General features: G+C 40.5%; 1 protein-coding gene across 11 annotated transcripts in view; it reads right to left on the bottom strand.

Moving 5' to 3' along the window:
* OFD1 (OFD1 centriole and centriolar satellite protein) overlaps positions 1-26,962 on the bottom strand; it is a 98,895-nt gene that overhangs the window by 68,658 nt on the left and 3,275 nt on the right. For all 11 annotated transcript variants that reach the window (XR_009006623.1, XR_009006619.1, XR_009006620.1 and 8 more), the window contains exons 3-13: positions 25,026-25,226; positions 23,328-23,396; positions 23,210-23,240; positions 15,316-15,423; positions 13,324-13,460; positions 12,822-12,995; positions 10,268-10,374; positions 8,508-8,627; positions 6,786-6,859; positions 5,415-5,506; positions 4,188-4,377 (exon numbers count right to left, since the gene is read on the bottom strand). Coding sequence is in view for 4 of the 11 variants with exons in the window: in XM_057537926.1 (XP_057393909.1) it covers positions 4,188-4,377; positions 5,415-5,506; positions 6,786-6,859; positions 8,508-8,627; positions 10,268-10,374; positions 12,822-12,995; positions 13,324-13,460; positions 15,316-15,423; positions 23,210-23,240; positions 23,328-23,396; positions 25,026-25,226 (1,303 nt within the window). In the remaining 7 variants the exon portion in view is untranslated. The remainder of the gene's footprint in view (positions 1-4,187; positions 4,378-5,414; positions 5,507-6,785; positions 6,860-8,507; positions 8,628-10,267; positions 10,375-12,821; positions 12,996-13,323; positions 13,461-15,315; positions 15,424-23,209; positions 23,241-23,327; positions 23,397-25,025; positions 25,227-26,962) is intronic.

Raw genomic sequence — 26,962 nt, 5'->3', positions numbered from 1 at the left:
TTACTCAGCCATGAAAAAGAACGAAATAATGCCATTTGCAACAGCACAGATGTAACTAGAGATTATCATACTAAGTGAAGTAAGTCGGAAAGAGAAAAACAAATACCATATGATATCACTTACATGTGCAATCTAAAATATGACATGTAAAGCAACTATACTCCAATAAAAATTAATTTTAAAAAAGTAAAATAACAGGTTAAGTGACTTGAAAGAAGTAAAAAATAAAATAAAATATGACACCTATCTATGAAAGAGAAACAAAATCAGGGACATAGAGAATAGACTGGTGGTTGCCAAGGGGGTGGGGGAGGGGTGGGAGAGGGTAGGAGCGGGAGTTTGGGATTAGCAGATGCAAACTGGTATATATAGAATGGATAAACAACAAGATCCTACTGTATAGCACAGGGAACTATATTCAATATCCTGTGATAAACCATAATGGAAAGGAATACGAAAAAGAATGTATATATATCTATAATTGAGTCACTTTGGTGTACAGCAGTAATTAATGCAACATTGTAATTCAACTATACTTCAATAAAAAATAAGACACACACACACAAAAACTATCAACAAACAAAATCCAGGACTAGATGGCTTCACAGGCAAATTCTATGAAACATTTAGAGAAGAGTTAACACCTATCATTCTGAAACTATTCCAAAAAACTGCAGAAGGAGGAACGCTCGCAAACTCATTCCATGAGGCCACCATCACCCTCATACCAAAACCAGACAAAGATACCACAAGAAAATTACAGGCCAATATCACTGATGAGCATAGATGCGAAAATCCTCAACAAAATACTAGCAAACTGAATCCAACAATACATTAAAAGGACGATACACCATGATCAAGTGGGATTTATCCCAGGGTTGCAAGGATTTTTCAATATCCACAAATCGATCAGTGACAAACAAACACTATATGATCATCTCAATAGATGCGGAAAAAGCTTTTGACAAAATTCAACACCCATTTATGATACAAACTCTCCAGAAAGTGGGCATAGAAGGAACCTACCTCAACATAATAAAGGCCATCTATGACAAACCCACAGCTAACATCATACTCAACAGTGAAAAGCTGAAAGCGTTACCTCTTAGATCAGGAACAAGACAAGGATGTGCACTCTCACCACTTTTATACAACATTGCTGTGGATAGGACTTCCAAAACTATCAGAGAAGAAAAAGATATAAAAGGAATTCAAACTGGAAAAGAAGTAAAACTGTCACTGTTTGCAGATGACATGATACTATACGTAGAAAATCCTTAAGATGCTACCAGAAAACTTACTAGAGCTCATCCATGAATTCAGTAAAGGTGCAGGGTACAAAATTAATACACAAAAATCTCTTGCATCCCTATACACTAACAATGAAAGATCAGAAAGAGAAATTAAGGAAACAATCCCATTTACCATTACATCAAAAAAATAAAATACCTAGGAATAAACCTACCTAAGGAGGCAAAAGACCTGTACTCTGAAAACTATAAGATGCTGATAAAAAGAAACTTAAGATGACACAAACAGATGGAAAGATATACCATGTTTTTGGATTAGAAGACTCAATATTGTCAAAATGACTATACTACCCAAGGAAATCTACAGATTCAATGCAATCCCTAACAAATTACCAATGGCATTTTTCACACGACTAGAAGAAAAAAAATTTTAATTTGTACGGAAACATAAAAGACCCTGAAAAGCCAAAGCAAGCATGAGAAAGAAAAACGCAACTGGAGGGACTTCCCTGGTGGCACAGTGGTTAAGAATCCACCTGCCAATGCAGGGGACACAGGTTCGAGCCCTGCTCCAGGAAAATCCCACATGCCGCGGTGCAACTAAGCCCATGTGCCACAACTACTGAGCCTGCGCTCTAGAGCCCACGAGCCACAACTACTGAAGCCTCCGTGCCTGAAGTCTGTGCTCCGCAACAAGAGAAGCCACCGCGAAGAGACGCCTACGCACCACAACAAAGAGTAGCCCCCACTCACCACAACTAGAGAAAGCCCGCTCACTCCAACGAAGACCCAATGCAGCCACATAAATAAATTAATTAAATTTAAAAAATTAAAAAAAAAAAAAAAGAAAAAGAAAAACGGAACTGGAGCACTCAGACTCCCTGACTTCAGACTATACTACAAAACTACAATAATCAAAACAGTATGGTACTGGCACAAAAAACAGAAATATAGTTCAATGAACAGGAAAGCCCAGAAATAAACCCACACCCCTATGGTCAATTAATCTACAACAAAGGAGCAAGAATATACAATGGAGAAAAGACCGTCTCTTCACCAGTGGTGCTGGGAAAAGTGGACAGTTACATGTAAATGAATGAGATTAGAACATTCTCTAACACCATACACAAAAATAAACTCAAAATGGATTAAAGACCTAAATGTAAGGCCAGATATTATAAAACTCTTAGAGAAAAACATAGGCAGAACACTCTGACATAAATTGCAGTAGTATCTTTTTAGATCCACCTCCTACAGTAATGAAAATTTTAAAAATTAAAAAAACAAATGGGACCTAATTAAACTTAAAAGCTTTTGCACAGCAAAGGAAACCATAAACAAAATGAAAAGACAACCCACAGAATGGGAGAAAACATTTGCCAATGAAGCAACCAACAAGGGATTAATCTCCAAAATATACAAACAGCTCATGCAGCTCAAACAACCCAATCAAAAAATGGGCAGAATATTTAAATAGACACTTCTCCAAAGACATACAGATGGCCAACAGGCACATGAAAAGATGCTCAAGTTTGCTAGTTTTTAGAGAAATGCAAATCAAAACTACAATGAGATATCACCTCACACCAGTCAGAATGGCCATCATCAAAATGTCTATAAACAGGGCTTCCCTGGTAGCATGGTGGTTAAGAATCAGCCTGCCAATGCAGGGGACACGGGTTCGAGCCCTGGTCCGGGAAGATCCCACATGCTGCGGAGCAACTAAGCCCCCATGCGCCACAACTACTGAGCCTGTGCTCTAGAACCTGCAAGCCACAACTACTGAAGCCCGCACACCTAGAGGCCATGATCCGCAACAAGAGAAGCCACTGCAATGAGAAGCCTGTGCACCACAACAAAGAGTGGCCCCCACTCTCTGCAACTACAGAAAGCCCACGTGGAGCAACAAAGACCCAACTCAGCCAAAAATAAAATAAATAAGTTAAAAAAAATTCCTTTAAAAAAACTGTCTATAAACAATAAATGCTGGAGAGTGTGTGGAGAAAAGGGAACCCTCCTACACTGTTGGTGGGAATGTAAATTGGTTCAACCACTATGGAGAAGAGTGTGGACGTTCCTTAAAAAACTAAAAATAGAACTACCATATGATCTACCAACCACACTCCTGGGCATATATCCAAAGAAAACCATAGTTCGAAAAGATATATGCACCTCAATGTTCACTGCAGCACTATTTACAATAGCCAGGACATGGAAGCGACTGAAATGTCCATCAACAGAGGAATGGATAAAGAAGATGTGTTACATATATACAATGGAATATTACTCAGCCATAAAAAACAACAATATAATGCCATTTGCAACAATATGGATGCAACTAGGGAATATCATAACTAAGTAAAATAAGTCAGACAGAAAAAGACAAATATCTTACAATGTCACTTATATGCGGAATCTAAAAAAAAAAATAATACAAATGAACTTATTTACAAAACAGAAACAGACTCACAGAGTTTGAAAACAAACTTGTGAAAGGGGAAAGGTGGGGGGAGGGATAAAATTAGGAGTTTGGGATTAACATATGCGCACTACCATATATAAAATAGATAACCAACAAGGACACACTGTATGGCATAGGGAACTCTACTCAATGATGTGTAATAACCTATATGGGAAAAAAATCTGAAAAAGAATGGATATGTGTATATGTACAACTGAATCCCTTTGCTGTATACCTGAAACTAACACAACATTGTACATCAACTATACTCTAATATAAAATAAAAATTAAATTAAAAAAAGTTTCTTCTTACACTATGAATTATGGAATAGCAAGCAAAAAGAAAGGAATTTCAATCTGAGAATCTTAACTTTATAAAATCTTCCCAATTGTAGCCTCCCTTAGAGCAGTTTCCTAATATGAACCTAACATGAATTACAAAAACAGGCAAATCAGAAAAAAAAAAAAAGACTTACGGTTTAGGAGATTCAAGTTTTCACTTTTCATGTCTTCCAGTTGTTGTTTAAGTAGTTTATTTTGCGCCTCAAGCTCCAGCTTCCCTTCTTTCAGTAGTGAATAGTTGCTCATCTCTTTAACCTTCTTGCTCAGCACGTGGTTTTGCTTTGTTAATGCCAAACACTGAGCTTTGACAGACTCCAACTGAAGCTGGAATTGGAAAAGGAAAACTTGTATTTGAACAGTGACTTTACAGGACTGCATAGGTAAATGCTGGCAGGCTGCTCTCAGCTGGGCAGCATAATTTAATTACGGTCACTTGACTGAAGTGTGGTTCTCTTCGACTAGACAACCCTAACTACAACTTCTGCCCTGGAGCTGGGGATGGGGCAAGCTCATCCAACTCGATTTACGCAGAACCCTGTCCTACAAAGCAAGTCCTTCGGATTATCACCCCATTTTCCAGATGCAACTAAGGACCCAAAAGCCATCACAGAGTTAATAATGGGTCTATTTTTTTAATATGAAAAGGTAAGATAGATACCAATAACATGCTGTGAGGTGCTTTCCTTTTCTTAGCCTAATATATCTCATGTTTGGAGACACGAGCCTATAAAGTTCTCAAACAAGTCATCACAGTTGCAAAAATAAATTTTATATACAGAACGTATTTTAAGTTCCTGAAGGTCCAGTCCTGTCCTTTGGATAGCAAGCACACAAATGGACAGTAAAAAAGTAACAGTATCATGTGAAAAATGCCTCTCATTTTGCTTTAATCTGTGAGATCCTGATGTAGTGCTAAGAATTTTCACCTGCTGCTGAGGGAAAGGGAGAAGAGGCTGAGTAGATACTAGTATACACCAGCCACCTGCTATGGGCCAGGCGCAGTAAACCAGCTCACTGAAGTCCCTCAACAACCATGGGATGTGGGCAATATCCCAGAGTTTACGGAGAAGGGATCTGAGGTCACAGATCTTGCCCAGAGGCACACAAGCAGTGAGGGAGACACAAAGGATTCAAGGACGACTCTGGGCCCCAAAGGACATGCTCTTTCTATGCTTCTCTAGGAGACTAAGATTGAAATAAGGAACTACTGAATTAAGTTCAGCCGTCACCCTCTGAGTCATATAATAAACAGTCCAAACATACCAAGAGGATAACTCGAGATAAATTATGTATGACTGAAGCTAAAATTTCCTGTGTTGTCTAACAACTATTTCAAAAAAACCAATAGGCTTAACAATTACCTCAAGTTCTTTCACACGATTTACAGAACGATCCAGTTCTTCCTTTTTAAAATTAAGAGTCGCAATCTCCTCTTGGAAATGTATAGCTTTTTCTGAAAGACAGAGCCAACCAACTAAACATCATAAAGTTTTCCCAGTGAGCACAAAAATCATTTAATCACTTATAGCCACTATGTCAGACCTAACGACCATTATTTCATCATCTAAAATAACAGAGGGAATTCCCTGGCAGCCCAGAGGTTAGGACTCCGCGTTTTTACTGCCGAGGGTGCGGGTTTGATCCTTGGTCGGGAAACTAAGATCCCGCAAGCTGTGTGGCACACTAAAACACACACACACACGTAAAGTAGCAGATATTTGGGTCAAAAAAAAAAGTCAGCGAGCAAGTAAGTAAGCCCCATTACTCAATAGGTGATGGGAAGTCGGTTGTAATGGTCATACATGTGGTGAACCTCCTGCTACACAAGTCACCAGAGTTACACCATCTGCACAGAGTGCGGGGCCCTTATGCCGATGGCTCTGGACTTCCTTAAAGACAAAGACTGCTCTGTAAGACTGTAGCTATTTGTAGTTATTATTTTGTCATTTTCACTTCATCTAACACAAGTCTCTATAGATATATCATCAAAAAAATCACATGCTGACTACAGGACGGTACTAATTCCTCAAGAGGTATTAGTCTCAGCAAGATAGTTGCAAAGGAGCAGCCCCACACACTGGGTGACCTTCTGATGGGTATCAAGTACCCAGCCCTGGTTCACGCCCAAGAATCCATTTGAAATGCCCACCAAAAGTCCTTGTCACAGGTTGGTTCCTAAAAATATACTGAAATGTAAAATGTCTGAAAGATCGAAAAACTACCCAACTTTCCTAGTCTTGGGGTAATACACAGAAGAGTTTAGGAGGTTATATGTCAAGTTTAAATATCATGAAGCATAAATATATATTAGAAGAGAAATAAGAAACCAGGTCACAGAGGACAGAGAAGTTAAAATTTTCCCTAAGTAAAAAGTGAAATCTCTCGTGGCTTAGAGTAATATTAACCAATGGCAATAAGTTGCTGCCGCCTTCCTGCCATCACAGATTTATTCATCAAAATATATGGAAATAACGTTGAATAAAATTCTACCGATAAATTACTGATCTTTGAGAATATACAAAAGGTCAAACATGAAGGTTTGCAAAAACATAGTGAAAGACGGAGATTTTTTTTTCATTTTGTAAAATTAAAAGGACAAAAAATGTGTCAGTTTATACTAACAATGAAGTGGAAGGTACATATTTTTTGGATTACAGAACAGACCCAACTTAGGAAGCTGATAACCTGCATCGAAACTGAGAAGTATAGCCTTTTTTCCCCCCAAGGGTCACCTTTATTCTTCCTCTTATCTTCGATGAATCTATTAGTTCTAGCGACGCAGTCCTCCTTCAGTTCAAGTTGATACCTGAGAATCAGACGGATGGACAATGAGCTCCTGGTCACCTCCCTAGACAGACTGCTATCAGTGCCTGAGCTTATCTATGGTACCAGGGCACCGAAGGGCACTGAACAGGACAACACATGAACTTCAAGGTCACTCAGTACTAAGGCCAGGGATCCGAATCCTGGCTATAAAATCCTGCTGCAATCCTGTAAACTCAAGCACAAAATACAGGGTCGTGTTATCGAGCTTACAGACGGCACTGTTTCTCAGTTGGTGTCCGCTGACCCAAGGAAGTAAATTTAGTTACTTCTACATTGTACCCAACAGACACTAAATCCCAAAGGATAACAAGTCAGTCACTTCCAATCCACCTATCCTGCCTCCCCACCCCCAAGCAGCATAAGAACTTTTCCCCTCAGGAACTGAGCACAGTACTGAGAGCCACTGCCAACAGAATTATATACGGATTGGCGATACCAAAAGGCACGTTGTCATGGAATTTTACTATCTACACAAGCTATTACCAGCTGACTTTCTGGTTCAGAGATGAGAGAAAGGAAAGAAGCACTCCTGTGGTGAATATCCTCCAAACCCCAACAATTGCCAAAGTCATAATGAGGACACCCACGGCCAGACAAAGACATCAATACCTAACAGTTCCCTACTCCATGGCTATGTCAAGCTAACATACACACTTTTATTCATTTATTCCTAGAAGTTTAACAACTACAGATTCTTCAGCGCTTACTGCTGTATTAGAGGAGCGGACATAAAATATGTGGATGAAGTCTATATCATGTCAAAACTGATACACGGAAAACTGCTATATTTTTTATTAGAATTATTTTAAAGAATAACCTCAAAAACCCTTTGAAGGTACTAAGTAATGGGCTATCAATGCCAAATTATGGACAAAGTAGTAAAGAGAGGCCGATGATTAAGAAATACCCAGAGCTGCTGAGTTGAGTCATCTCTCTGCTATGAATTCACTGACTCAATAAACAATTAACTGAACACTTATTTTGTGCCAGACGTTACACTGAGCACTGGAGAGAAAAGTTACCGTATATGGGCTTAATGGCTCTGCACTAAGATACTATTCACCAGAACACAGCAAAACCCAGACTAGAGGAAAGCCATAGTATCAGAGTTGTCCGTATTTTCCTTTTCCTATATCATTTTTTGCTTTATATAGTTAATTCTAGTTTCTTTCTTTTGATTCTGGCTTTGCAGAATCTTGAAGGAATACAGATCGACAAATACTATAACCAATAAGCAGAATAATTCATAAATCATTAGACATCCCCATCTTAATGGCAGTATGAGTGGGGTAGAGGACAAGATAAAAGTGACTATAATTCCCATTTTATAGCTTTTCAGCAAGTTACAAGGTGCCCTAAGAAATTCAAGCAAATCACAGGCCCTCAATAAATACTAGAGGAGAGACAAGAGTGAGCAGAGGATGCCATTCTCTGCACTGTATCTTTTTAAAACCATCTTAACTCAAATACTCATGGGAAAGGCTTGACTGGTCAATGAAAACACATATTTTTTTTAAATACTGGATTTTGCCATAAAATATTAGTCTTATCTACTTCATTAGTGTTGCTGTGTTTCCATCAACTTAATTCAAACATGATACTTTTTGTTAAAGACGCCAAACAATTACTTTAGGAGTTCGTTCTTGAGCTTTAGGTCATAGGCCTCCTCAATACTCTTTATATTCAGCTCCCGCCTCCTAAGCCCGTCAGTCATGCTTTTGTTTTCTTCTTCTTGTAGCCTCTGGGCCCTGAAATTAGCAAAAACAGATAAGGCAAATCAGAAAACTGTGATACTTGAAGTGAAGAATTCAGGCGGAGAAGATACCATGTGTTTTTAGCTCCACAGACTCAAACTGTTACGTGACCGTCACACTGTGGGGAGTAGATGCAAAGAGCCAGAGGCCTCCCACCTCTTTTATGGGCTGACCTAGTGATGATGGATCTGAACTAGCAAACGGAGCTCTACGGTGGCACCTGGCTGGCGGGAGTGGGAAAGTGCCAAAACCAAAGTGGTTTCTCACAGGAGATGGTTCACACTTAGAAAAAAGGTCATAAGTGCTAAGTAGCCATAATCAATTCAGGGGTGAAAGAATGATGTTTTTAGTTACAAAGCTACAAACCAAACTTCAGCTAGTGCACTTAAGTGCACGTTTCTTCTATAATACTGTTTCTAACTGTAAGATTTAATTGACCAGCCCATAGCTATTAAAGACAGAAGATTCGTTCTGGCATTTCACAGTCTACTCATTCAATACGGAAAAGTAAGTACTGAAAAGAGAGCAAAAGATCGATGGATCAGTCAGAAAGTCCCAACACTGAAGAAAGGCATGGTCTTCCTGGTGAGACCTTAAATCAAGCACAAAATCAATTCCAGAGCCGGGGAACTGGGTTCACAGGGACTTAGATCAAGCCATAATGAGAAGTGCTAGGGAACCCAGACTATCCCAAGCAAAGGATAAAAGCTCTGTGTTAGCTCCCTCTGCTGGTTCATCTGTACACAAAGGAGCAGTAAACCAGTACGTTTATTTAGCTTATATACTATGCTTAGAAGGGAGGAGGAGGAAGAGGGGAAGAGGCGGTAAATGAGTGATTACATAATCATGAACCATCTATACCCAAACTGTGTTCCTTTTCTCTCTTATGATCAGTTTACCTCTTTGGTATTGCCAAAAAGAGAGTAAGGTTGGCAGACAGAAGCAAAACACAGAAGAAATCAAACGAACCGAGCCTACATAAATGAGAAAACAACATCAGTGAAGATGAAGACAAACCCTTTAATGAAAGAAGGTTCCTGGAGTATCTGCGAGTGCCAAATAATGGCACATACCAAATGGGAAAGAAGGCTTATTCCATAAACTATAGAACTGCTGAGCTTGCTATGAATCCCAGGTGAGAAGTGAAGCACGAAACGCTGGTGAGCACGTGGAAAAAGTAACACACACACACATCACAAGAAATACTTTCACCCAGTACAAGTCAACTCAGGGCCACTGTGTTTCCCTTTTTTGCCAGGAGAGCAGGTCAGTGTGGCAGGTCTGGCTCTCTGAAATTCAGTTACTACACGCACATGAAACTGAGATCTGAATGGTTGAACATAAATGCGAAACGTATGATCTGTTAAAGCATTATTCGCTTCTGCAAATCATTTGTCCCGTCTCACTGAAGCCTGACGACGGTGTCTCCTTCTGCTTTCATCCCAGTGTCTACTATTTCAAAAGTGAAACCCTCGTCCCTGTTTCTCTTAACTTGTGCCTTTTGAAGTTAGGTGCTATCACCTTTACAACCAAGAACTCTACTTTGCAGCTGATATTAGACTATGTAGACATTTTTAGTAGTTCTTTTGCATCTCATTCATTCTGAATGTCCAAAATGAATACACATTACTTACAATTCAAAAGCTTCAATTCTTTGCTTCAGATCAGCTTCTCTGTCTCTCAGCAAATCTATATCTTTTAGTAGAAGCTGCCTTTGAGTATAAATTTCTTTTGTTTCATTCTGTAGAGGAAAGTATTAATTTTTAGCAAGTAAGCTAAAGAAAACAAAAGGGATTCGAACTAATACCCTGCTTCCTAAATTCCAGAAAGCAAAGTACGGACACTTAGAGGAACAATTTCACTCTCAAGAGGTTCCAGTGTGAGGTATATGTTTTGCCTTTTTTTCCACAAAAATTTACTCCCTCCTCCCCCAAGGACTGTTGAGCCACATTACCCTATATTCCTAACATCCCTTGTCTCGTTATTTTATTACTTAATTAACATCTCTCAGACACTTACAAAATTTCGCTAAGTTCTTCAGCAAGAAAAAATGAAACAAAATGTGCATTCAGCAATAAAACTTAAAAGAATCCCCATAGTTCCATCGCTGTCTCAAAGTTTCAATTCAGAGGTCATTCTGGCTCAGTCAGCAAGCTCGCCTGATGTCCCGAATGAATGGCCACACTTCCATGTATGTGTTCCCTGAGCAAGGGTTTCCTGAACACCTGTCACATGTCCAAGGGCACACTGGGAGCTGGATACACAATGATGGACAGATATAGGACAGTCCCCACCTTTAAAAAACTCACAGTTTAGTCAGGGAAAGAGAGACAAACCAACAGTCACACTACAGTGTGATGATTTCACAACCAAAGCACATCAAGACTCGACAGCACGAACAAAGGCCAAAGGACTCCATCAGTGGGGGTCAGGAAAGGCGTCACGAGGACGTGACACTCCGGCTGGATTTTGTAGGACTGGACGGTTGTATCAGGCAGAGAAGGGGAGGGGCATTCCAGGTGGTGGAATCAAGGCACGGTGCTCTTCACAAGGATGGCTACCTTCGCTAGTGCCCTCAGAGAATCAGGTGACTAAACGAGGGTTCGAGGGTGTTAACTCGTTGATCTCATCTAGTCAGTCATCTATCTTTTAATTTTATTGATGTATAGTTGATTTACAATGCTGTGTTAATTTCTGCTGTACAGCAAAGTGACTCAGTTATACAAATACATATTCTTTTTCATATTCTTTTCCATTATGGTTTATCACAGGGATAATGAATACAGTTCCCTGTGCTCTGGAGTAGGACCTTGTTGTTTATCCATCCTGTATGTAATAGTTTGCACCTGCTAATCCCAAACTCCCACTCCATCCCCCTCGGGGACCACCAATCTATGCTCTATGTCCCTGATTTTGTTTCTGTGTCATAGGTAGGTTCACTTGTGCCATATTTTAGATTCCTCATGTAAGTGAGATCATATGCCATTTGTCTTCCTCTTTCTGACTTAGTCAGTCACCTATCTTGAAGGTGACGCTGTTAGCATAAACATAATCCAAGCTTCTCAAACACCTGTGCCTCCAACATTTATTTTATGGCTAAGCGAGCCCAATTCCCAGAACTGCTACATAACACTTGTAGAGGGGGTACAATTGCCATGAAATAACTGGGTCTTATTGAGAAGCTCTAAGCAAGGGTGGACGCTGGGAGGAAGTCTTCTACTTTTAACAGAACTTCCTGATAGAAGCTCCCGCTGTCCATAGGAAACAAGGCCTCAGATCCAGCCTGGTCTACGACATGCCCTTGGCAAAGGAACCTCTTTTTCCCAAAGCAATGGATCCAATCCCTCCCGACACGCCCTCCTGCCACTTGGCGACCTCTCCACCTCCCGTCCAGCCACCTTCCTGGCGGACAAGATCAAACGGCCACATGGATGACCCTGGCAGCCCTGGACGCCTGCACTCCGGGGACCTCACCTCTGCCCCCATGGCAGCACGCTGCGCTTTGTTTCCAGTCTTGATCTGAAACCTCCACCTGCAACTCTGTCCTCCTGGCCCATCCTTCTTCTTCCACCCATAGGAATCCCCAGACCTGCTTCTCAATGTCTTCCAGACGGCCACGTCACCCTCCCTGCTGCCCTATATTAGCCTCCTCCTGGGCTGCCTTCCCCACCCCACCCAACCCCAATGTCTTCCACGAAATGGGCTGCCTTTCCAAAAGCAAAGAAATTCGGCGCTCTCAAGCTCCTCTCCCCGAGCACCTCTATCCTTCCGCCCTCACCGACACTACACATCGTCCCGAGAGCTGCGCCAGAGCCATAGCCTGTAAGCACTGGATTTGGTCTACTGCCATTCCAGGCTGCCCACCTCGGCTGGGGCCTCAACATAGCTCAGGCAGCCCCGTCTGCTTCCCAGGGCTGCTCTTCCTTTCCTGCAAGCGGCCCTTCCACACCTCAGATCCTCTGCCCCGGCTGCTACCGAAGCCTCAAATCTGCCGCTTCTTTGGTGCGAGTTTCTCCCACTCCCAGCATGGATGGTCCCATCCCTGGTCCTTTCCCTCCAGCCATCTCAGAGGAAGGGTGTCTGCACATCCTTTCCAAGCCCAATGCTTCTACGTGCGCTCTTGACCCCAGTCCCTACTTGGGAAATGGCCCGGAAACAGCCACCTGGTAAATGATTTTAGAATATTACCTCCTGGTGCTTTTGAATTCTCTTAAGGGTCATCTTTTCCCGAGAAATCAGGGCTTCAGATTTTGCTTGACAAGCTCTCTCAAATTCGTTCCGCAACTCAGCTAATTCCTTCTCACACTTTCTTTTCTCTTCCGTTTTAATTTTCGCTATTTCAGTATCTTTAAAATACTTCAGCTGCCAATTGATGACAAATAACTGTAAATGCCAATAACTACACTAAAGAAACAGTAACATTCTCTCTTCACTGCTGGGTTTAACATTAATGCTGCCTAAATATATTTAGTCTTAATTTGTCTTTATGTTTCGTCTCATTCACTGTACTTATAGGGTGCATTCAAAAGTCATAATGAAATGACATCATCTGGAAAGAGAAATAACATGCACAGCAGTATAGTATCACATTCATTAGTAAAGATTCTAGTTACTTCCCCACATACCTAAGACGAAGACATTAAAAGACAAGCGAAAACAGCACTCTTGGTAATAACAAGATAAATCTTACCTTTTGACTCATTTCTGCCCGTAGCTGCTGTTCAATTTCTCTCTTATATTCGTTTAACTTGATTTCTAAAGATTCTAACTTTGGATGCTGAGGGTAAGCACCTGCAAACTCATCGTCAATAAGCTGAAGCTTCTCAGCTATCAAACAACACAGGAAAGGAGGTTAGAGAAACGTGGGCAGGTGAGCAAGAGGCCAGAGCTCTGTTCAAACACAAAGAGTGCGCTTAAGGGAAAGTGCAAGGATGTCTGCAATTTACTTGGTAATGCATCAGAAACGTGAGAGAGCTTAATGGACGGACAGGTAAGTGGTCAAGCAAGCGTAACGCAAATTTCATGGCAGACGTGAGGTGTACACGTGTGTGCTGTAAAACTGTGCCAACTTTTCTGAATGTCTGAGAATCCTCGTCATAAAATGTCAGGGGAAAAGAAAACAAAAAGTACAGTTCAAGTCAGAAAACACTGGCATCTCTTTCCAGTGTCTAAATGCCATGGGAGAGAGCTCTTCATTGGACTTTGGTTAAAGCTGACTCACTTTCAAAACACTGACCTTAAGATGAATCAAAAATCATGTGTCTCAACTCCTCCTCTCCACAGAAGAGGAAACAGACACCCATACAGTTGAAGTGACGTTCAGACGGCTAAGCAACTCTATACTGGCATCAGTGGGGCTAAAGCCAGGTCTATGATTGCCTCGCATTCTGGCACTCTTTCCAGCAGACCTGCAGCCCTCAAACCAACTGTGGATTTGAAACCAACCACAGAGCACACTGCAAACCTGGCCCTCGCGTACAATCTCAATCATGTGTAACACCAATACCACCAAAAAGCAGGCATAGGAAGAAAAGGCTGGCAGAAGCAAATTAAAATATTGGCAGGTATGTCTCCGGTCGACAAAACTTTCCATCTACTTTTCTGGATTTTCCAAATGCTCTGGACTGTCCAATGCAGGCCACTAGCCGCATTTAGCCATACTGAGTACTTGGAATGTGACCAGTTCAAAATGAGATGTACTCTAAGTGTAAAAGACACACCAGATATCAAGGACTGAGTACAAAAAAATAACCGTAAAATATCTCATTAATATTTTTCATATTGATTTCATGTTGGAATAATATTTTAGACATACTAAGTTATATAAAATATATTAACAAAACAAATTTCACCTGTTTCTTCTTACCTTTTCTACTTTGGCTACTAGAAAATTTTTATTACACATGTGGCTCATATTATTGAACAGAACTGCTGTAGAATAAGCATGTTCTATGTTTCTAATGGAATAAAACCTACACCTAAATAAATGAAAGGCGTAGTCATACAATATGGTCTTTACAAGTTATGAACTTATCTTTTTACAAGTTAAAGGCACTAGTGCAGTTTAAGAGTAAGGACGGGCCAAGAAATCGATTAACCATATCCTATTAGCCAGCTGTTTCCCTTCTCTCCTGAGCACACAACTCAAGGGCAGGATGGTATTACAGAAAGCCTGCACAGCAGAAAAGCTCTGGATCACGGACCAGAAAACTTGGACTCTATTATCAGTTCTGACCCAGACTTGGCATTGCCAAGTTGCTCTTCCTCTGGTGACCTCAGTTTTCTCAACTTATAAAATGAAGGGATGGCCCACTGACTTCTCTAGTTCTCTGCAATGCAAATAATCTAAGATCTTCTCAGTTTAGTGGCTATAAAGTTAGATGAGACACAGGGAAGACCCTCCCAGTCAAGAGAGGTTCAACCCAACAGACAAGGAAGTGGGCCTTTGGATCCCCACGAGATTTGGACAAGCGTAGCCTTGCCGGTCATGAAGGGAGGAGCAGCCCTGGAGAGCAGTTCCTGGTCCCTCCCAGCACTGATCCCAGAAAAAATGAGCGCCCCTGCCGCCAGCAGCCTGCATCCCTCCCAGTCAAGCAACAAATACATAATACGGTACATCAGGTCATCTCCTTCATTCAAAAGAGAAAACGGAAGAAGTGAAATTATGGAAGACCATAATTACCAAGGGAGTCTTTGACGGGAAATGTTGAAGTTGTCTGAGTTCCCATACTGCAACTCTCTTTAGCCTGATGATATTCTGCCAATTCTTTCAGAAACTGCATGAGAAAACCTAAAAGACACAACGTGTATAGTTTCGTTTCACAACTTTCTTTCATTCAACTGTTGCTCAATCACTGTTTATGCAATCTTGGTTTTATAACATTATCTTTTTTACATCATGTATCTTTTAAAAATAATTTCTGAGGAAAGGCATTTCCAAGCATGATACAGAAACCTACAAGCAATAAGGAGAAATATTCATCAAACATGCAAATTAAGAGCTTATATGTGGCGTGAAATAGCAAAGTCAAAAGACAAATGATACACTGGAAACAGCTACTTGGCATAATACAGAGACAGAACTAATTTTCATAAACATCAAAGAGTTTTTACAAATCAGTACAAAAACAGAAAAACAGGGCAAGACATGGACAAAGTTCACAGAAAAAAATGTTGAATAAACATGAACAAAATTATAAATAAATGCAAATTAATACTACAACAGAAAGACTGTATTTTCCCAATAAGTGTATTACCGAAGTTTTAATCTTAGCACCCTAAGTGTCAGCAAGGGAGCGGGGAAGCAGGCGTGCTCTTTCACTTGGGAGGGAAATTTGTCCGTGTTTATGGATATTCAAAATGCAAGTGCCCTTTCACCTAGTCATTCCACCTCTCTGAATTTACACAGCTATACTTTCCCAAAAGGGTGTAGCACCGCACGCCGCATGCTTCTAATGGCAAAAACCAAGCGATGAAACAATAAAATCTCCATCAACAGGGGGTTAATTAAATACATTCTAAAAAATAATTAGTCCAAGTACACAGCTAGAGAAAGATATATTGGTGGATAAAGAAAGCAAATTGCACAACGGTATCTATGATATGATCCCATGTATGAGTATATGTTTTAATTACATATAGACTTTGACATCTGTGAACTAAATTCTGGTAGGATAAACAAGACACTCTTCGTTCTAGTTATCAGCAGAAAGTGAAATTAGAGAATATGAACAGAAATTCCTACTCTTCTTTCACTTCATACCCTTCTGAATAGTTCAAAAAAAATTTTTCTTTTTGACCATGCCGTGCAGCTTGTGAGATCTTAGTTCCCCGACCAGGGATCAAACCCAGGCCCCTGGGAGTGGAAGCACAAAGTCCTAACCACTGGACCGCCAGGAAATTCGCTGAAACTTTTTTTTTTTTTTTTTAAGTCATGAGTATAAATTTTAGAAGTTTTCACTTTCTTGGAACAGATGAAAGGACTTCTGCATCAGCCAAGTTAAGGGCTTATTTTTCTTTTCTACTGAACATACTACAATATACTGTTTTCTTAAATCGAAGTATAGTTGATTGACAATGTTGTGTTAATTTCTGCTGTACAGCAAAGTGATTCAGTTATACATACATACACTTTTTTTAATATTCTTTTCCTTATGGTTTATCATAGGATACTGAATATAGTTCCCTGTGCTCTACAGTAGGGCCTTGTTGTTTATCCACTCCATATATAATAGCTCACATCTGCTCACCCCAGCCTCCCACTCCATCCCTCTCCCATCCCCTCTCCCCCGTGGTAACCACAAGTCTGTTCCCTATGTCTGTGAGTCTGTTTCATACACAGGTTCATTTGTGTCATATTTTAGATTCCACATATAAGTGATATCATACAATATACTCTCTTTTACTTCCCCTACTGCAGATATAAACTCTGTTCTTTCATACTCATTGCCTTGCAACTCTTCTGTCCCATCCACCCTCTTCTTCTGACCCTTTCCTATCAGCCTGTTCTCACCTCATCCCTTCCTGCTGTCATGCTGAGGCCAGATCTTGGCTCCCTCTATGGACAAAAGTCAACGTTTGGCAGAAATCTTCAAGATCCTGCAGGAGGTCATCTTTGGCGGTGTGCCCTTCCACCGCAGCATTTCTAACGCTGGTGCCTTTTTCCAGTTCTGCAGTGCTTTCCGCAGGCCCCTAACTAGTTCCACTTCCCCTCTCTCCCCTCCACACTCCCACCCAAGAAGGATACGTCTAGTCTCCACCTTTATCCAGTCATTTATTTATATCAGTATGGACTCCTGTTTCATACCTTGGTAATTATAATTCATGTGTAATTCTACAACTCACTGATAAAACCCGCTCTTTTATTTTGTTGCTCCAATTGTTCCAGCTTTGGCCTCTGGGAGCACTTTCATCGTGGGTTTTTGTCTTAAGCACTTCCTTAGGTTCTGCACTGAAAGGGGCTCCAGGCTCATCTTGTACAGTCTCTGCTCCACTCCTGGAATCAACCGCTGCTCCAAGGAGCCCTGGTTCCTATTATTATGGAATGGTATTAGAAACCGAATCTTAGTACTGCAAACTGGGCTCGAGGTGTGCTCACTGCAACTGGGGTGTCACTGCTTCCAGCCCCTCAGCCTAGACAGCAAGGAAATACGAATGTACACTAACCTGTGTACACAAACATACCTATAAATATCTCTATGTATCATCTGTATGTATATTAAGCTAAATGTGAGGTCATACTAACGCCTCCAACTAAGCCATTACCATATGGCTCATCCCAGCCTCCTCCCCTTGTTTACCTGTAAATTCCCACTCCAGCAGTGAACACCTGGCTCCCGCCATCTTCTATCCACTTACTTAATTGTTCAGTTCCAGCACACGTGTATCATGGTTTCACAATTGTTAGCCAGCACTCCCATGAGAAATAACTCTCACCTTGAATACACAGCCTATGTACAGTTCCTTCTGCCTTTCGTCTTCGTCTTCATTCCTTTCCAAAGTTCGATAGCTCAGCATATTTTTCCCACCCCCTTCAGCGAGGTTACTACAGTTAGATTGTTTTGTCACAGTCCGCATTCCATCCTGAGATCACCTGATCTCCTAAATTTGCATACATGAAGGCTTGTTCTTTGTACAGTTCTACAGGTTTTAGGCAAATGTCTAGTGCCATGTATCATACCATTACAGGTATCGTAAGACTACACTTTCACCACCCTAAAAAAAATCCTGTGCTTCACCTCTTCAACCTCCTACCCCTTCCCTCCAAATCCCTAGCAACCACTGATGTGTTTACGATCACTATAGCTTTGCCTTTTCCAGAATGTCACATATATGGAATCATATAGCACATAGCCTTTTCAGACAGGCTTCTTACATTAACAATACACATTTGTGATTCATTTATCTCTTTGCATGGCTTGGTAGCTCATTCCTCTTAGCTGAATAGTATTTCCCTGTCTGGAAGTACCACAGCTTGTTTATCCATTCAGCTACCAAATAACATCTTGGTTGTTCCCAATTTCTGGCAATTATGAATAAAGTTGCTACAAACATTCACGTGCAGGTGTCTGTGTGGACTTAAGTTTTCAAGTCACTTGGGTAAATACCTAAAACAATGACTGTTGGAGTGTATGGTAAGACTATGTTTAGTTTTGTAAGAAACCACCAAACTGGGCTTCCCTGGTGGCGCAGTGGTTAAGAATCCGCCCGCCAATGCAGGGGACATGGGTTCGAGCCCTTGTCTGGGAGGATCCCACATGCCGCGGAGCAACTAAGCCCAAGAGCCACAACTACTGAGCCTGCGTGCCGCAACTGCTGAAGCCTGCGCGCCTAGAGCCCGTGCTCCACAACAAGAGAAGCCACCACAATGAGAAGCCAGTGCACCGCAACGAAGAGTGGCCCCTGCTCGCCACAACTAGAGAGGGCCCGCACGCAGCAACGAAGACCCAATGCAGCCAAAAATAAATAAATTTATTAAAAAAAAAAAAAAAAAAAAGAAACCACCAAACTATCTCCCCAGGTGGCTGTACCATTTTGTATTCCCACTAGCAATGAGCGACAGTTCCTATTGCTCCACATCCTTACCAGCATTTAGTGCTGAAGGTGTTCTGGATTTTGGCCACGTTATCTCATTTTTGTTTTAATTTGCATGTCTCTAACAAATAATGTGCAGCATCTTTTCATATGCTTATTTGCCAACTGTATATCTTCTTTGGAGAGCTATCTGTTCAGATCCTTTGCCCATTTTTTAACTGACTTGTCTCTTCAGTGTTGAGTTTTCAGAGTGCTTTGTGTATTTTTGATGCAAGTCCTTTACTGGATGTCTTTCGCCAATACCCTCTCCCAGTCTGTAATTTGCCTTTTCACTCTTTCATAGAGCAGACGTTTTTAAATTTGAATAAAGTCTAACTGGTCTATTTTTTCTTTCATGTGTCATGCTTTTGGTATTATATCTCATCGCCAAACAGCAGGTCAAAGATTTTCTATGTTTTCTTCCAGAAGTTTTATAGTTTTGTGTTTTACATTTAGATGTATGATTCGTTTTCAGTTAATTTTTGTGTAAGGTCTGCGTCCAGGTTCATATCTGTGCATATGAATGTCCAACTGTTCCAGCACCACTTGCTGAAAAGACTATATTTCCTCCATTGAATTGCCTGTGTTAAAGGCTAGTTGACTATGTTTGTATAGACCTATTTCTGGGCTCTCTATTCTGTCCCACTGATCGATCGATCGATCTATCTATTCTTTTGCCAATCACAGGCAAGGATTTTAACTTCCAGAAAGAAAAGAGCCAGTGTCCAAATTCTCTGGCCAGCTATTTTCTGGGTATCATTATCTTTGAAAGGAAAAATGAGGGGTGGGAAGGATGTGTGAGTGGAATCTAGGGGAAAAGTACTGTAACCATTCAACAGATCAGCACCCTCAAAGTATAGACACAGTAAGATAAAACCAAAGATCTCTGTCAGGGAATACACAACAGTTAGGTACAAAACATCTTCTTACATGTTTTCTGATAGTCTCACTCTCTTAATGGAGAGCCACCAATTTTTAAATCATTTCATTTTAACAGTAGCTGCTTTACTGTTAGCCAAGAATTCTATCCAAATTATGTCATTAGGATGCATGACATGTCTGCAACTCAGTTTTTCTGAGTTTCAGAAATTTTACTAGGATGCTGGGTAAAGCTGGTAAGAGATGTTAGCCAGATGTCTTTCTGAACTAGAAAGATTGAAAGAGTGCTTAAAGGTGAAAAGCTATTTTTAATAGTATAAATACCTATAAATAAATGGATTATTTCTTAATATCCCTTCAAGCCCTAAATTCCTTTCTGAAATAGTTACACTACAGACAGCAGCTATTTACTTAGAACTGTGCTGTCCAACGTGACGGCCACTAGTCACGTGTAGCTACTTAAATTAAAATCTCAGTTCCTCAGTCACACTAGCCACATTTCAAATGCTCAACAGCCCCATGTGGCTAGTGGCTACCGTATCGGCCAACACACATACAGACATTCCCATCACAGAGTTACACTAGACAGCACGGCCACAGAATCTACAACCTAGGATCACCTACCATCCTCAACTTCAGTAAGGATGACCTACTTTGCAGGTGACCTAGAATGTCTTGTGATCCAAATATTATACATAGGATGGATAAACAACAAGGTCCTACTATAGAGCACAGGGAACTATATCCAATATCCTGTGATAAACCATATGGAAAAGAATATGAAAAAGAATGTACATGTATGTATAACGGAATCACTTAGCTGTACAGCAGAAATTAACAACATTGTAGGTCAACTATACTTCAATAATACAGTAAAATAAAAACAGAATGTCTTCTGATCCAATTTACTTATCCTCTGCTAACATTACTCCCGGGAGAGCAGGCAGTTAAGTCACAGAATAATGACTGGCAGAAAGTAGGTACTCAAGTGTTCGCCAAATGGCAAGGCCTGAATTAATGTCCCAGCAGGGAGGGTAGCAATGCCGGCAACAGACAAAATCAAAGAGCACACTAACACAAAAAGGCCATTACATGACGTTACGGATTTTTTGGAAAAGATCTAAATAACAACTATGCGTTACAGGCAAGTTACCAGCTTATGTTCATACTACCAAGTCCATCATCAAGTCCAGCCTGTGGCCTGTCACCCACAGCAGTTGTAAAGGGAAAAAACCTCAGCTTCCCTCCTTCTGTGTAGGGAAAAACCCACCTCTTCCCTCCCATCTCTCCCCTCCCTGTGGGCCCCTTGACTTTTACACAGAACACTTCACAACACTTACTCCCGACTCTCCCGGTGACCCAGTGTGTGGCGCTTTTCCCTCACATCAAGCCGTTCTCCGCGACACCGGATGGGTGGCCCACACTTGAACTCAATTCTGACACTGTCTACCTGGAGGCAGCATCCGACCCCGTGGGTTAAGGGCCTCAGTCCCACACTGACCACCCCTGGCCACCATACCTATACATCCTTCAGATGCCAGTCACATGCCCAGGCTGTCACCTGTGCTTCTGAGCAACTGGCTATACACAGGGGTTCCCCACAACCTCCTCCGTGGGCTTCATTAACGTACCAGAACAGCTCACAAAACTCAGGGAAACACTTTCTTACGTTTACCAGTTTATTAAAGGATATGATAGGGGGCTTCCCTGGTGGCGCAGTGGTTGAGAATCCGCCTACCAATGCAGGGGACATGGGTTCAAGCCCTGGTCCGGGAAGATCCCACATGCCGCGGAGCAACTAAGCCTGTGTGCCACAACTATTGAGCCTGCGCCCTAGAGCCCATGAGCCACAACTACTGAGCCCGCGTGCCGCAACCTGAAGCCCGCGTGCCTAGAGCCTGTGCTCCGCAATGAGAAGCCACCACAACGAGAAGCCCGCACACCGCAACGAAGAGTAGCCCCCGCTCACAACTAGAGAAAGCCCACGCGCAGCAGCGAAGACCCAACACAGCCAAAAATAAATAAATAAAATAAATTTATATATATAAAAAGGGATATGATAAAGGATACAGTTGAACAGCTAAACAGAAGAGATACACAGGGTGAGGTACATGTGGGAAGGAGCCCGGAGCTTCTATGCCCTCTCCAGGTGTGCCAATCTCCTAGCACCTCCACATGTTCACCAACCTGGAAGCTCTCCGAACCCCATACTTTAGGGATTTATGGAGGCTTCATCACACATTCATGATCGATTATTCACAAAAATGATCGATTATTCATTTTCAGTCCTCCTCCCTTCAATAGAATGGGGAGCAAAGCTGAAAATCTCAAGCTTCTAATCATGGCTTGGTCTTTCCAGTGACCAGCCTCATCCAGCAGCCATCCAGGGACCCACGTAGTGTTGGCTCATTCGAACACAAGACACTCCTATCACCCAGGAAATTACAAGGGTTTCAGGAGACCTGTGTCAAGAATGGAGGTCAAAGACCAATACTAGAACAAGATATGCTCCTTGTGTTCTTATCACTTAGGACATTACAAGGATTTTGGGAGCTGTGTGCCAGGAGCTGGGGGCAGAGATCAATATATACATTTTCTATTATCTCAAGAGTAGTTATGGACTCTTTGAAGGTTATTATCAAGGCCAAAATTAAAGCAATTTATCAGGCCTATATAAACAAAAAAAAAAAAGCACACTACTGAACAGATATTTCATTCTTTAAGCCAATATTAATACAATACTCTATATATTGTACTTAGGGGCATATCTAGGATACAAAGATAGTGGCCTAAACGTTATTTGTTTTTGTTTTGGAAATGTTCCAAACAGTGGGTATCTCTGGAAAGACCAACTTTCAATCCGTTTGTAGGGCTCTTGATGCTGTCTCTAGTTTTCTCATCTGAGTAATAGCGATTTTAAAAGGTTAAAATTTGGGGGAAAGGATCCACATTTGTAAAACAGATGAATTGTTCTATTTAAAAAGGTATTGTCAGCAAGGAAAAAAGTCAAATGATTCAATTCAAATTCCCTATTCTTCCACCTGAAAATTATTAGTTTCATACTTTTATACAAAACAATACATAACAAAAATGTTCCTATTCTCTACAAAGATGAAGGCTCCTACCTTTTTGGTTTTCTTTGTCAAATCCTGAAATCTGTTAAAAGAAAATATTTTACCTTTATTCAACTATTCCGTTATTATTAACAAACCAAAGCAGGTCATAAAAACGAAACAATCCTACCAGTGATTTGTACAGACTGGATTCAGGGTTGATTTTAATGAGCTGTAATAGATCCTGCATAGTAAATACCTTAAAAAAAAAAAAAAAAAAGTACACAGATTTTAACATCAACGTGTAAGTGATATATTCAGAAACATCCCAATTTAAGACTAAAACTCATGGTTCAGACTAAATAAGATTATAACTATGCTAATAATGTAACAAGTAAGCTTTCTTATATTAAGTTACAATAAACGCTGCAGTCAAAAGGATAAAATTTTTCTCTTGATCACGTAATTAACCTCCAAATAATTCACATCAAAAATGATATGCCTAACAGAAATAACAGAAATGGTTAATGCCTTACAGATAAGAAACACTCAAACATCTGAGGCACCAATGAATATATGAGTGCATTCCAGGGTCTTTCAATTGCAATGACATTTTAAAATTACTATTGCTTCAAAATGTAAATAAACTAAGTTTGTACTATCGTTACAACTACAAAGTGTTTAAAACTATCTTAGATACACATGTGGTCAAAGAGTTTGAGTATTCTTAGTAAACAATACATACTACAGAAATACATGCTGTGTCTACCCTCAGAACATTGATACAATCTACGATTAGTTTTCCATTAAAGAATATTCTGCACAGTACTTTAGAGTACAGAAACCTTTAAGTGTATGAACTAGATAATCACTGCTATAACCATATAATTGACATTATTCATTCTAGGAGCAAAACTGTGAAATGTAATTAGAAAGTTAGATAGAAGGATCAACAAAGAATCCCTAATGCTGGTAAAATTTGATTGTTAATGAATAAATACAGCATATTTAAATTTTAAGTTTTTCCAATAATAACACTGCTGTTCTGTTAAAACAGCTGAATACCACACTTGTGGACAATTATGGCCAAGATAAAGAGTAAAAACATAGGGACAGCCCCAGGAGTCAACCCTAATGTAAACTATGGACTCAGGTGACAATGGTGTGCCAAGGCAGGTTGCCCGCACATACAAAGGCTGATAGCCGGGGAGGCCTGCACGTGTGGGGTTAGGGAGCAGAAGGGCAATAGGGAAAGTGTGCTATATCTGCCTTTAAAATAACCAAGCATGACTAGTATGTTCAGTGGTCGGTGGAAAGATAGTGACCATCATTAGGAAAGTGGTAAAAGGTGTTCTAATATTTAAGAACTCCACAGCTTTTCAAAAGTCACTTATCCCTCCCTTCTCTTATGTCATCACAAAGACGACAAATATCTGAAGAGACTGTAGCATACTGCAGACGGCACGCTGTAGCTCTAGATTTACTGCCCTGCATTGCCACTTACCAATCATGTGACCTTGAGCAAATCACCCCACCTCTCCAGACTCTGGGTCCTCATCTGTCATACATGTACCACCTGCAGAGTGACCAGCAGTGCCAGCCTCACAACAGACATTCAACATAAATGGCAGTTTTGCGTCCTCAGACCACATGGAGTGTCAGATCACTTCTAGCTCCAAAACGTCACAATTTTATAAAGACAAATCAAGATACCAAGGAATTGGTAACAATGTCAGATTTCATACTCCTTTGTCACATTATAACAAATACATGATGTAATTTCAAAGATAAACAAGAAAGGGACCCAGCTAGCCAAGGAGCACTTAGCTATTACCTGAGGGAGAAGCTGTGAACAGAAAATTCAGAGACAGAGAAGCAAAGGTGTTACCTTTTCTTTTGCCAAACCACTTTCGGGAAAGAAGACAGAAAGCGCACATTCGTAGCCGCATCTCTGTAAGTGATCTGCCACTAGAGAGTTGGAAGCGCGTATTAAGAGGGAGCTCCCTTCCACTGACAGGGAGAGGGACTGCACTTCGCCACTCAGCACAGGCTGCATCAGCTCGTGAATTAGCTGGTTTCGGAGTTGCGTCTAGATCAAATACAAAATGAAACAAGAGGGAAAAAATAATTTCAGCAGGACTTTTTCCACTGGCGGGACACAGACTTGTCACATGAATTAGAATCCTTCCTTTTGTTTCCAGAATGGTTCTAAATCCATGGCCCCAAGTTAGGAACCTTCCCCTGGACACTCTGTCTTACCCTGTGAGACAAGCAGCCCAGTGGGTTCTAGAAAGAGTAGCTTGCTTTCACCAGCTTCCAAGTGAGCTGGTGGTGAGCCAGAACGTGGTGAGACTAACTTCGCTTCCCTACGAGCCCAGTTCAGCAACTTTTCACTGGGGTACCAAATACAGGAGAAAACTCTGCTACTTCCTCACCTCTCTGCAAATTGTTGGAGGATACGAAAATAATACTGGGTTAAATATATTGATCAAAATAAAATTAGGTTCCCAAAACAGAAATAGTATACACAAGAGAAAAATCAGTAAACCCAAAAAAGCCTTATTAAGATTCACTTTCACGTGGACTATTTACAATTCTAGACATTATGAAATATAATAATTTTCCCCTATTTTATAAATGAGGAAATTTAGGCTCAAGGTGGCTAATTTTCTCAAAGTTATAACACCAGTGTTATTATTCATTTTGGTTTTAAAAAAATCCCCTAATCAGACTGCTGGATATTTGTTCTAATTTATTTTGCATGTAATCTGAAACATACAATTGGGCAGAGCTTAAGAGTACACTGAAAAAAAAAAAAAAAAAAAAAAAAGAGTACACTGCCTAGATTCACAGGGTTCAGAAATAAATGACATCTAAGGAATTGTTATTAATAGAATACAAACAAGAAACAAATGAAGTTCTCGTTACATCTCTTTCTTCTATCCTTTAGCTAAAGAGAATATATTAGTTCTATATTAGTAGCATAGAACAGAACTTATATGTGTATCTAAAATCCTATAGTACTGGGCATATACCCAGAGAAAACCATAATTCAAAAAGACACATGCACCCCAATGTTCACTGCAGCACTATTTACAATAGCCAGGTCATGGAAGCAACCTAAATGCCCATCAACAGACGAATGGATAAAGAGGATGTGGTACATATATACAATGGAATATTACTCAGCCATAAAAAGGAACGAAATTGAGTCATTTGTTGAGACGTGGATGGATCTAGAGACTGTCATACAGAGTGAAGTAAGTCAGAAAGAGAAAAATATCGTATATTAACACATGTATGTGGAACCTATAAAAATGGTACAGATGAACCAGGTTGCAGGGCAGAAGTTGAGACACAGATGTAGAGAACAAACGTATGGACACCAAGGGGGGAAAGTGCCAGGGGCAGGGGGTGGCGGTGGGATGAATTGAGAGATTGGGATTGACATGTATACACTAATATGTATAAAATAGATAACTAATAAGAACCTGCTGTATAAAAAAATAAATAAGATTCAAAAATTCAAAAAAAAATAAATAAATAAAATAAAATCCTAGAGTAAAAACACATTTACACTAAATAGAATATGTATGCTTTCCCTCATCTGATACAGTTAAGTAACTGAAAAGAGGAAACTAAAGCCTCCTCCACCAGTAAAATTTAGTGGTTTAATTAAATTTGTAACATAGTAAAGAAGAAATATACTTAGATTCAGCTTAATTAACTCAAGGATTTAGGGTGTCTTGCAAACAAGTACTGAAATGACTAAGAATTAAATGAGGGATTTAAGCAAGGTAAAAGGAAGAGCAGCAAACAGTGGAA

This window comes from Balaenoptera acutorostrata, chromosome X (genome assembly GCF_949987535.1).
Source record: "Balaenoptera acutorostrata chromosome X, mBalAcu1.1, whole genome shotgun sequence".
In the NCBI taxonomy this organism is placed as follows: Eukaryota; Metazoa; Chordata; class Mammalia; order Artiodactyla; family Balaenopteridae; genus Balaenoptera; species Balaenoptera acutorostrata.
This window is presented reverse-complemented; position numbering and strand designations above follow the sequence as displayed.